This window comes from Vollenhovia emeryi, unplaced genomic scaffold (assembly GCF_000949405.1).
Source record: "Vollenhovia emeryi isolate VEMERY1.0 unplaced genomic scaffold, V.emery_V1.0 DF939127.1, whole genome shotgun sequence".
NCBI lineage: Eukaryota > Metazoa > Arthropoda > Insecta > Hymenoptera > Formicidae > Vollenhovia > Vollenhovia emeryi.
In genome coordinates this window covers 2,003,975-2,016,340 of record NW_011967239.1, presented here as the reverse complement: position 1 = coordinate 2,016,340, position 12,366 = coordinate 2,003,975, and the positions used below count along the sequence as shown (strand labels likewise).

General features: G+C 37.8%; 4 protein-coding genes across 6 annotated transcripts; all 4 read left to right on the top strand.

Annotated features, from left to right (window-relative positions):
* The first annotated feature begins 2 nt into the window (after positions 1–2).
* On the top strand, positions 3–2,148 carry LOC105568829 (odorant receptor 63a-like). The gene is made up of 5 exons (XM_012024808.1): positions 3–1,032; positions 1,226–1,325; positions 1,447–1,557; positions 1,773–1,928; positions 2,001–2,148. Exons 1-5 carry the CDS (start codon positions 215–217, stop codon positions 2,052–2,054), a joined length of 1,239 nt encoding a protein of 412 aa, XP_011880198.1. The 5' UTR covers positions 3–214; the 3' UTR covers positions 2,055–2,148.
* A 366-nt stretch (positions 2,149–2,514) lies between these two features.
* On the top strand, positions 2,515–4,825 carry LOC105568828 (odorant receptor 63a-like). Of its 2 annotated transcripts, XM_012024807.1 has the most exons (5): positions 2,515–3,463; positions 3,924–4,023; positions 4,151–4,261; positions 4,483–4,638; positions 4,712–4,825. In XM_012024807.1, the coding sequence occupies exons 1-5, from the start codon at positions 2,643–2,645 to the stop codon at positions 4,763–4,765; spliced, it is 1,242 nt and encodes a 413-aa protein (XP_011880197.1). In that variant the 5' UTR covers positions 2,515–2,642; the 3' UTR covers positions 4,766–4,825. The 2 variants fall into 2 exon arrangements, with proteins under 2 accessions (XP_011880197.1, XP_011880196.1); XM_012024806.1 differs by having other exon boundaries at positions 3,924–4,261; positions 4,712–4,795.
* Positions 4,826–5,414: 589 nt separating this feature from the next.
* LOC105568827 (odorant receptor 4-like) lies at positions 5,415–7,578 on the top strand. Its single transcript, XM_012024805.1, has 5 exons — positions 5,415–6,389; positions 6,754–6,853; positions 7,017–7,127; positions 7,220–7,375; positions 7,446–7,578. The coding sequence occupies exons 1-5, from the start codon at positions 5,599–5,601 to the stop codon at positions 7,497–7,499; spliced, it is 1,212 nt and encodes a 403-aa protein (XP_011880195.1). The 5' UTR covers positions 5,415–5,598; the 3' UTR covers positions 7,500–7,578.
* A 1,990-nt stretch (positions 7,579–9,568) lies between these two features.
* On the top strand, positions 9,569–11,558 carry LOC105568825. Of its 2 annotated transcripts, XM_012024802.1 has the most exons (5): positions 9,569–10,509; positions 10,669–10,768; positions 10,898–11,008; positions 11,252–11,407; positions 11,484–11,558. In XM_012024802.1, exons 1-5 carry the CDS (start codon positions 9,689–9,691, stop codon positions 11,535–11,537), a joined length of 1,242 nt encoding a protein of 413 aa, XP_011880192.1. In that variant the 5' UTR covers positions 9,569–9,688; the 3' UTR covers positions 11,538–11,558. The 2 variants fall into 2 exon arrangements, with proteins under 2 accessions (XP_011880192.1, XP_011880193.1); XM_012024803.1 differs by lacking the exon at positions 11,484–11,558 and having other exon boundaries at positions 11,185–11,281.
* The last annotated feature ends 808 nt before the right edge of the window (positions 11,559–12,366 follow it).

The window sequence follows — 12,366 nt, the reverse complement described above, 5'->3', positions numbered from 1 at the left end:
CCTTAATTCCCCTCGCGGAAATCAAGAACTGCGTCTGCAAAGTTTACCCTTCGTGTTCTGCCGATCGCTTGATCGCCCCTTTCCTAGAAAGGAAGTCGCGCAGAATAGCGCAGACCTTGGGGCGCAGACGCAAGTCTGAGAGTCCGACTTTCTTCGCTTAGTCAGTATCTAACGCATTCCTGTCAGTAATCACAGAACTCTCGCTACTTCAATAATGCTAGAAACCATATCGAAAAAAACGAATCCTATCGCAACGGTTTACAATCATGAGAAAGACATGCAGCTGAGCGTCCAGCTGAATCGTTGGATACTGCAGCCGATCGGTGTCTGGCCGAAATTAACTGCGATTTCATATATGGAGAGATACGCGTACGGGCTGGTGAACGTAATGTGCACCAGTCTGATCGGCTTCCTCTTCGTACCCTCTGTCATGTACATGGTACTTGAAATGGACAACACGTACCACATCTTGAAACTTTCCGGGCCGCTGAGTTTTTGCCTAATGGCCGTTGTCAAGTACTCCTCGCTGATCTTCCGCGAGAGCGATATTCGCAGTGGTATCCAGCATATTGAGAGCGACTGGATGAATACTCGGCATTATAGCGATCGGGTCATCATGGTCAGGAACGCAAAATTCGGTCGACGCCTCGTGGCGATCTGCGCGTTCTTCATGTACGGCGGTGCCGTATTTTACTATCTCGCCTTGCCCTTCAGTAAAGGCAAAGTCACGGAGGGCGATGGGAACCTGACGTACAGGCCGCTGGTGTATCCAGTCGCCAGGATCATTGTTGACGCGAGGTATAGTCCTATCAGTGAGATTTTCTTTTGGGTACAGTGCATATCGGGTTTCATAGCACACTCCATCACTGCCGGTGCATGCAGCTTGGCCGCCGTGTTCGCGATGCATGCCTACGGCCGCCTGGAAGTCTTAATACAATGGATCAAACACTTGGTGGACGGTCGGGAAGATCTCTGCGATAACGTGGATGAGAGATTGACAATGATCGTGCAGCAGCACGTTCGAATCTTGCGGTAAGCCATTCTCCGACGAGGATCGTCAATACCTTTCAAAATTCTCAGAAAATGGTATCATTACAGATGAATTGACGTGCGTTTTCTTTTCATACATTTACAGAGCGCTTCAATTCATTTTTACTTGTTTATGTAAGACGTGTCTATCCTGCGAAATATTTCTTTATTCCATAACACACCCGTTACCTTCCAGTTTTATATCGCTAACGGACAAGGTATTGCGTGAAATATCTGTCGTGGAAATTGTAGGATGTACGTTAAACATGTGTTTTCTTGGATATTATACACTCACGGTATGCATATCGTATAAAAAGTATGTACCATGCAAAACGCATCGCTATTTCAAAGCAATATTGGAGGACAATGTGTGCGATTTAAAATGGGTCCTCGATTATAGGAGTCTTTACGTTACAGGAATGGGAGAGTAAAGAGACTACAAGTTATATAACGTATATTGTTCTGCTTATATCTCTTACGTTCAATATTTTCATATTTTGTTACATCGGCGAACTTGTTGCCGAAAAGGTAAAGTTCTCACAGTTGAGTTGCCTGCACTTGGGATAAATTTAATACCAAACTTTACGATAAAGTACACTCTTCATATTTCTATAATAGCAGGAGTATAATTCTAATATTAATGAAATTTATAAAATTTATAAAATTTATTTTAGAAAATAGCTCTAATAACAATGTAAGTGTAATTATGTATCGCAAAAATAAAAGAATGATCTCGTAAACAGTGCAAAAAGATCGGCGAGGTATCGTACATGATCGATTGGTATCGTCTATCCGGAAAGAAGAGTCTCGCTCTTGTATTGATGATCGCTATGTCCAATGCGTCAGTTAAACTTACCGCCGGAAATCTCTTCGAATTGTCCCTCAGCACTTTCGGCGACGTGAGTAACGCAATTTCAGTGTCTATCATATTTATTGAGCAGTATAACTTATATCGTTCGTTCAACTAATAGGTGGTTAAAACATCTGTCGCCTACTTGAACATGCTGCGTACATTGACTACATAAAACTTGACCGAAATGTAAAAATTAATATCAACACTTGATTACAATCTAAAATAAATGCCAATTAATTATCTGATATATGTCTAGAAGAAAGAAATAAAGACGACTTTAATTAGTAAAAAATTGAGTAAAATTTACTAAATATTTTCTTTAAAAAAAGCGTTTTTTTTAACATATTGTAATATCTATTTTTATACATTCGTGTGTAAGAATTATATAATTTTCTACATACATATTACGCATGCAAAATCATATTCACACATTCACATATAATATCATATATTGCACATTATCAGATTTAATACTTTACAGAAGAAAGATTTGCACTCCGTTCCGAGATAAATCGCGGGAAATATCCCCGCGAAGAACGTATATCTTTCCGTTCATAATTCATGGCAGGTACAGTACCACATGGACAGGGAACCTTGATTCCCCTTACGGAAATTGAGAATTGCGTCTATAAAGTTCACCTTCTATTTCCTGCCGATCGCTCGATCGCCCCCCTTTGGTAGAAAAAAAGTCGCACAGAATAGCGCAGCCGCATTTGACTTTCCGCGCTCGAGCTCTTACACGAATCACTAATCATCGACCATGCATGAACTCCACGTCACAGAGAAAGTAAATCCAGTCGCAACTCTTTGTGATCTCAAGAAGGATCTGCAGTTGAGCATTCAGCTGAATCGTTGGATACTAAAGCCGCTCGGTGCCTGGCCGAAATCAAACCAAATTTCAAGTATAGAGAGGTACGCGTATGCGCTGATCAACGTCATTTGCACCAGTCTAATCGGCTTCCTCTTCGTACCCTCTGCTATCTACTTGGTGCTTGAAATGGACGATGCGTACAATATCTTGAAACTTACCGGACCGCTGAATTTCTGCCTAATGGCCGTCGTTAAATACTCATCACTGATCTTCCGCGAGGACGACATTCGCAGCGGTATCGAGCATATCGCGAGCGACTGGACGAACACTCAGCATTACGATGATCGGATCATCATGATCAGGAACGCGAAATTCGGTCGGCGTCTCGTGACGATCTGCGCGTTCTTCATGTATGGCGGTGCCACGTTCTATTATCTCGCTCTACCGTTCAATAACGGCAAGATCACGGAGGACGGTGGAAACTTGACGTATCGGCCACTAATGTACCCAGTCGCCAGGGTGATAGTTGACGCGAGACACAGTCCCATCAGTGAGATTTTCTTCTGGACACAGTGCCTGTCGGGTTTCATTGTGCATTCCATTACTACCGGTGCATGTAGCTTAGCCGCTGTTTTCGCGATGCACGCTTACGGCCGCTTGGAAGTCCTGATGCAATGGATCGAACACTTGGTGGACGGACGGGAAGATTTCTGCAACAACATAGATGAAAGATTGAAGATGATCGTGCAGCAACACGTTCGAGTTTTACAGTAAGTCTTTCGGACGCACATCGTCGCGTCGGTACTTATCAGTATACCATATACTCTCTAAAAGTCAATCACAGTAGATTTTCATTGAAAACACTGATTCGCAGATTTAAAGGCCTTCACACATAAAATTCCGTAAGGACGTAAAACGTAAGCATAAGAAAATCGACCAATCACAGTCGAGAACGTAAGGCAATGACGCAAGCAGTAGCAAATCCAACCTGTTGATTTTCTTACGCTTACGTTTTACGTCCTTACGGAATTTTATGTGTGAAGGCCTTAAGTATGCCACTGCGATTTTCAGTGGTACATTTTTAATTGTGAATTAGTGACTACTTAGAGAGTATATACATGTATCTCTGTAGGGCGCTCCAATATATTTTTACTTAAATAGAGACACTTAACAAAGTCATATTTTTCCTGCAAAAATTTTCTACGTTACAACGTCTTCGTTATTTTTCAGTTTTATATCGTTAACGGACAAAATACTGCGTGAAATATCTGTCGTGGAAATTGTAGGCTGTACACTAAGCATGTGTTTGCTTGGATATTATCTTATCATGGTATGCATATTGTACGAAAAGTACGTACCACGCAGAGAGCATTGCTATTGTAAAACGATATCGGAGATTGCCGCTCGCGGTTTACAAGTACAATGTGATCTCGACTATATGAATCTTTACGTTCCAGGAGTGGGAGAGCAAAGAAATGACAAGTTATGTAACATACATTGTTTTATATATATCCCTTACGTTCAATATTTTTATACTTTGTTATATCGGCGAGCTCGTTGGCGAGAAGGTGAAGTCCTAAAATCCTAATTCAAAGTATTTTTCTGCACCTTTGATATAGAAATTTCACGTCAAACCTCACAAGTGCATTTTCACAGTATGTTTTTATAATATCGGAAATGTAATGCTAAGAAGAATCAAATTTATGAAATTCAGAATTTCTAAATAAAACTTTATAACGGTGTAAACAAAGTTACATTCATTCGTATAAAGAAATAATCTTGTAAGCAGTGCAAGGAGATCGGCGAGGTATCATACATGATCGACTGGCATCGTTTATCAGGAAGAAAGGGTCTCAACCTCATATTAATGATTGCTATGTCCAATACGTCGATCAAACTTACCGCCGGGAACCTCTTTGAGTTATCTCTCAGTACCTTTGGAGACGTGAGTAACACAATGTCAATGCCTATCTTTTTACGAATAGCATGATTTATATATCTCTTCATCCAATTAATAGGTGGTTAGGACATCAGTTGCCTACTTGAACATGCTGCGTACATTAACTACATAAAATTTGTCCAAAAATTATTAGTATGACCACTGATTACAAATAAATGCTAATTAATTATCCAATACGTATCAAGAATAAAAAGGGAGAAATAAATGTACTTTTAATAAATAGAATTTGCTGAAAAAGAGAATATAAGTAACTTTCATATATTTTACTAAAATACTATATGTCCTGGGCCTGCACACGTTACGCGTTATAGACTCATGCGAGATGCAATCTGAAATATTAAAGTTTTATATATTTTGTGAGTTTTTGTATGATTATTAAGTCGCGCTTGTAACTCGTACTTAAACAAACTTGTGTCTCAGTTGCAGCAATAGTTAGATAATGTATGTACATAAATACATTGTAATATTTTGCTTGCATGCTATACTTGCTTACATGCCGCAAATTACCCGAATTTACCTTTTCTGGCTTACCTATAATTTTAAATTTTACAAAGTCGTACATGTGCTATGCGTCACTTAAAATTCTTTTGTAGCATTGCGTTTATCCGACAATTTAGCACGTAAAATTCGTCTATCCCTCTCGTGTAATCCTGTCATTATGCGCAGACGTTTTGTGCACGCAAGCGCGGGGCACACTGCTCTTACCGCAAAAAAGAGACCACCTATTATCACATACATATGTCCAGTCATGCTCGAGCTTCTGGTCCCGCCTGACCATCTGTCAACCGTAAACCCGAAATGCGGAAACACTGTTGACGGAATTAACAGAAATTCTTAATACCCGGGGAAAAACGAGACGAACGTAAAAATCGCGGCCAAAAAACTTTAATCGCGTATAAAATATCAATTTAAAAATAGAAGAAAAGGCATCAAGTGAAACTAATTATGGGAGATTCGTTGAAGATAAATGCATATGAAAACGATTTCAATTACGCGGTGCAAGTGACTCGCATTATCCTGCGGATGATCGGCGCGTGGCCAATTTCCCGTTATGCTTCCAATGTGGAAAAAATCGCGGTCCGCTTACAAAATGTCATTTGCTACTTTCTATTCGCGTTCGTCATTGTGCCGGGTCTTCTGCTGATGTTCTTGAAGGAACGCGACTTCAAACGTAGAGTGAGATTACTTGGACCGATTCTGAATTGTTGGATGGGTTGCATGAAGTACAGCATGCTCGTGTACCACGCAAGGGAGATTCAATCTTGCTTAAAGCAGGCACGGAAAGATTGGATGGATACGGTCAATTGGGATGATCGGAAAGCGATGTTGTCCAAGGCGAGGATAGGCCGAAAGTTCGCGATCTGTTCTACTGTCTTTATGTACGTCGGTGGACTGTCTTACCGCACTCTCGTGCCGCTTTCAAAGGGTCGTATGCTCACGCCGATGAACACCACGGTGAGAGCACTGGCATGCCCGAGCTACTTCGTCAAGTTCAATGAACAGGCTTCGCCAGCATACGAGATCGTCTTCACTCTGCAATTCTTCTCAGGATTGATCACCTACTCGGTAACGTGTGGCGCAGCCGGATTGGCCGCATTTTTTGTCATGCACGTTTGCGGACAACTGAGTGTATTAATCGGCAAGCTCCAGTACCTTAACGATATGCCGAGGCCTGAGGATCGACCTGTCGCGAGACTGCTGGCTGACATCATAGAGCATCAAATAAAAGTGAAAAAGTGAGTCTATAAAGAAAAGTTAAGTGGGAAAGATTTTTATGGAAATGAAATGTCTTATTAACTTTGTCAAGTGCATAGAATTACGAAACGGAATTGATAATAAAATTAGCATGTTATTATTGTAACTACGAAAAATTCCTTCAAATTAGACCTGTTAGAGAAATTACGACAGAATATTCAAAATTACAAATCTGAAATAATAACTAAATAATTATTATCATAAAACAAATAGTAAATTATTATTTTGCATTAATATTTTATTAAATATATTCTAATATATATATATATATATATACAATATAATGCGCGAACAAAAGTGTATCAATATTACTATACATTAAAGAAATACATAATTTGTTTACAGTTTCCTAAAACAAGTAGAGGAAACTATGCGATATGTATGGTTAGTGGAAATAGTGGGCTGTACTATACTTTTATGTCTTACAGGGTACTACGTTATTATGGTAATGAAGCAGAACAATTTCCGTGAAGTTTTTATCATAATAATTCGATAATGCATAACGATTTAACTTCAGCTAATTCTCGTGTATAAATTTAAATTGAGATATTATCAAATATTACTGTGTTTCGCCAGTTTTGTGTATTGCAATAGTGTTAACTTTACAGGAATGGGAAAGTAGCGATTCTACAGCCATGTTAACTATGTCTGTAATACTTACATCTTTCACCTTTTCCATTTTCACTAATTGCTACGTCGGTCAATTGTTGACAGATCAGGTAGTTAATATACATATGAAAATATTAGCTGTGAAAAATAGGCAACGTTTTCACGGGCATTCACAAAAGATGTACTTAATGAATTATGACAGAGTATCAAAGTTGGATCAATGACGTCCACGACAAATTGGCATCGTCTTCCGCACAAAAGAGCACGAACTTTAATCCTGATAATGGCGGTTTCCAATATTCCGGCAAAAATCTCGGCGGGAAAAATGATAGAAATGTCCCTACCTACATTTAGCAATGTAAGTGTGAAAGCTTATTTCATTTTGGCTTGACAGTATTAAATTGCATATCTGTTTCGTTATTTCATAGATCGTTAAAACATCGATGGCGTACTTTAATCTGCTCCGAAAATTTATCACATGATTTGGATGAAGTGACTATCATAATAATACAGCACTCGAATTAATTATCTGTAATTAACGTTATCTTTGAAACGAATGAATAAGATGAACAACTAATACTTCTTATTTCAGTCTTAATCTTTTCCTTTCATTAAGATATTTCAAAGGAAGTTACACAAGTCTAAACATTAAACTTTTAACGTATTTGACTTAAAATTTCTAATTTTCATGATCAGTTACTGCAAGATATTAGATTAATCACTGATTTGAACCATATAGTTAGTTAAATGTAACCTGATTATGACCTATGACCTGACACAAGATAGACCGCTTGTACTTTTGCTAAAGGCCATCTCATGTAAATCGATTCTACCCTGTACTTATCTCCTATCGACAAAAAATTGCGTGCACGCAATCTTTCGTACCAAACTTTTAATTGTGCTGCGACAGAACCATCGCGGTGACAAAAACATGAGTGCATGAATAATGCAAAGGGATTTCATACTTTCGTCTATACTTTCATCTATCAGTTACAATCGCACGATCGCTTTGCAAACAAATAAACTAGGGAGAATCAGTTTTTCCCTTGCTAATATGTAAGTCGTTATCGAATGGACGAATTAATCGAATTTCAACTGGAGGACAACATTAGCTGTACCATATAGGTACACATATTGAGATTGATTAACTGAAACTAAAAAATCCCGGAAATGGATGAGATGTTTCAAGACCGCTTTTTGCTGTTCTTCAACATGATACTGTAAGTGCTTTACATATTTCTAATCATTAAAAATATTTTCTAATAAATCGGCTTTTGATTGCGGTGTATTTTGAGATTAAATAAATATCCGTTTACTGAATATTAAATTCAGAAAAATTACGATTTATTCTTTAGATTTATTCTTTGAGCTGCAAGATACACGTCGAATATACGTTTTCTTGAATTATTATATGATGGTATATTTACAACTATTTAATAAGTATAATAATTCATACCTGCTATATATCAGAGATACGTGATTCTCATTTATTATTGTTTGCTTGTCTGTTTTAAATATTGTATACTTTTCAAATGGGACTTTAAACAATCTATAAACAGCTTAACACATCTGATATTTTTCATTTTGCATACGTTCAAAATAATCATATTTGTATAAAATAATCATTTTATTAAATACGCAAACTTTTAATAGAATAGCTGATAACCGTTATTTTTCATAACATTATATTATAAAAAATTTTCCGACGCACACATAGATGCATAATAGCACAAGACAATGTAAAACTTTGTGATTATCATTTACAGCAGAAATCTTGTGATCACAGATCATGAAAGTACATGAGAGCACGTAGATCAATTTCCGGAAGAAAATGTCTTACCTTCATCTCAACTACAAGACTTATTGTTGGATATTTCATTGATCTATCAACAACTCGAGTAATGTAAGTACAATATCCACACTAAAAAAAGGGAACTAGAATTTTATATTTTATATTAATAATTACTTGAACTGCGAAAATGCATTTTTTTACAACAAGCATGAAATACAAGAGTTAATTTTGATCCAAAAGATATCGTTCAGTTAACCACAGATATTACGATAACTGAAATATGAAATTATACTTTTCTTAAACCAGACAGATTATCGAAACATCTTTGTCACCTATTTAATAATGCTACAAACATTTACAACTTAAGGAAATACGATATGAATTATAATAATAGTCATCGGATAACACTAGATTTTTTATGGAATATATACCATAAAATACAAAGTATTCTTTGCATTTAAAAACATATTAAAATAAAATTTTTATATGCCTCGTTTGTAAACACTGCACAATATATATGCACAGAAAATCGTATTCTTCCACGTGTGTAACATGGTTTAGTATCTCACGCAAGAACTACATGAACGACAGAAACACATGCGATTCGTACAGATAAATCGCGGAAGGTATTTCCACGAAGAATATAAACCGCTTCTTTCATATTTCATGAACGGACACGTGCAGTTACCACATGAGGAAACCTTGAACCCTTTTACGGAAGTTGGAAATCACGACTATAAAGCTTTCTTACCCTTCATATCCTGCTTGATCACCCTTTTCCTAGAAGGAAAATCGCGCAGAACAGCGCAGACGCGAGATTTTTCCTCGCTCAAACTCTCGCGTATTCCTATCAGTAGTCATCGGGCTCTCGTCGCTGCAATGATAGACGGAACTAGTATGGAAATAACGAACACTGTCACGAGTATTCACGATCACAAACAAGACATGCAGTTGAGTGTCCAGCTTAATCGCTGGATATTAAAGCCGATAGGTGTCTGGCCAAAATCAGCCGATCTCTCGTGGATAGGAAAGTTCGTGTATCTTCTGGTAAATGTAATCTGTACCGGTCTGGTCAGTTTCCTCTTTATACCCTCTGCCATTTACATGGTGCTTGAAATGAATGATATGTATCGTATTCTGAAACTCTCCGGGGCGCTGAGTTTTTGCATAATGGCCATCATGAAATATTCCTCGCTGATCATTCGTGAGAACGACATCCGCATTGGTATAAAGCATATCGAGAGAGACTGGACGAATACTCGACACGACGGGGATCGAGTTATCATGATCAGGAACGCAAAATTCGGCCGACGCCTCGTGGCGATCTGCGCGTTCTTCATGTACGGCGGTGCCGTTTTCTATTATCTCGCTCTGCCGTTCAGTGTCGGCAAGATTACAGAGGACGATGGAAACCTGACGTACAGGCCACTGGTGTATCCGATCGCCAGGGTGATTGTCGACGCGCGACACAGTCCCGTCAGTGAGATTCTCTTTTGGTTGCAATGCATATCAGGTTTCATCGCGCACTCCATCTCCGCTGGTGCATGCAGCTTGGCCGCCGTGTTCGCGATGCACGCTTACGGTCGTCTGGAGGTCTTGATACAATGGATCGAGCATCTAGTGGACGGCCGGGAAGATTTGTGTGATAACGTGGATGAGAGATTGGCGATGATTGTGCAACAGCACGTTCGAATCTTACGGTGAGTGTCACTTTCCGATTAGCATCTTTGATGCTTCACAACATATGTACATCTGTACAGTGCTTCAATTTATTTTTAATTGTTTAGGAACACTTAACGAAAACTCATACTTTTCCTGTGAAATATTTTTTACGCCATAACGTGCCCGTTACCTTCCAGTTTTATATCACTAACGGACAAGGTACTGCGCGAAATATCTCTCGTGGAAATTGTAGGATGTACGTTAAACATGTGTCTTCTTGGATATTTTTCTATCACGGTATGCATAAGTCGTACAGAAAGTACGCACCTCGCAAAGTGCGTCGCAATTTCGAAGCAATAATAGAGATTGTTGTCCTGTTATAATACATACAATGAGTTCTGGAATATAAGAACCTTTCCGTTGCAGGAATGGGAGACTAGAGAGCCTGCACGCTATATAACATTTATCGTTCTGCTTATATCTCTTACGTTCAATATCTTTATATTCTGTTACATTGGCGAGCTTGTTACAGAAAAGGTAAAGCACTTTTCTGTAATTTCGATAAGTCTAGTGACAAACCTTAGAAATACACAGCACACGCACAATGTGTATACAGTGAATTCACGCAAAAATTTATAACACGTTATTACAGTAGCAGCAATATTATAATTAATTTTAATAATAAAATTTATAAAATTCAGTATTTATTGTAGAAAGTAGCTCGTAGCAGCGTAGACATGTTTCAAATAAAAGAAATGAGAAAAGAAATCCTGTAAACAGTGCAAGAAGGTCGGCGAGGTATCCTACATGATCGATTGGCATCGTCTGCCAGAAAGAAAGGGCCTCGCTCTCGTGTTGATGATCGCTGTCTCCAATACGTCGATCAAACTTACCGCTGGAAGTTTCTTCGAGTTATCTCTCAGTACTTTCGGCGACGTGAGTAACACAGTGTCAATGTCTACTATATCTATTTGTGAGTAGAATGAATTACACATTGTTCATCCATTGACAGGTAGTTAAGACATCTGTCGCTTACTTAAACATGCTGCGAACATTAACTACATGAAATTTGTTCGAAGTGTAGAAATTGTTAATGCAATCAATTGATTGCAAATAAATGTCAATTAGTTATTCGAATTATCCGATATAGAAATAGAGAAAATGAAAGTAATGTTAAAAAATAAATAAAATTTCAAGTTTTAATCGACCTCAGCTGGCCACATTTTTAAATACGCTTTCACCACGTTTTTAACTGTTTGTGACTGTTACCTCTGAATACTAAAATGACTAATCAGCCTTGGTCTTGCATCCCTCGACTCCGGACGTTAGTGAAATTATACTCTTAATACTGAACTCTATTCCGCTAATATGTGGTTTTAATTTTATTTGACAAAACTCCGTCACAAGGTAGGCCGACAATTATTCTGCGATAGTGTACAATTCTTGTATACTCCTCACGTAATCTGTATGTAAAACATTTACTCTTAGATCTTACTTGATAAGGATCTAAACCAAAGGTCGAACCGTTGTGAAAGCGTATTTAATAAATGATGAGACGTTCATCAAAATACACAATTGTACAGTCATGCTCGAATTTTTAGTATTGCCTAACATCATGTCAGAATAAAAAACAGATTTTCTATATAAAGCAACATTAAATATATTCAAATAGATTTTTATAAAACATTAAGAATAAAATTAAAAACTTTTAATACGCGATTACAAACAATTTACTTCATTAAAATATAATTTCTTTAATTCGGATAACGTATTGTAAGATAAAAATTTAGTTGCCACGTATAGTTTTTATCCACAGCAGCTACATTTTTCTTTCTATGTATATCAAAGCTGAAATGCACTTAACGGAAAGGTACAAGATTTTTTAAAAATTTTTA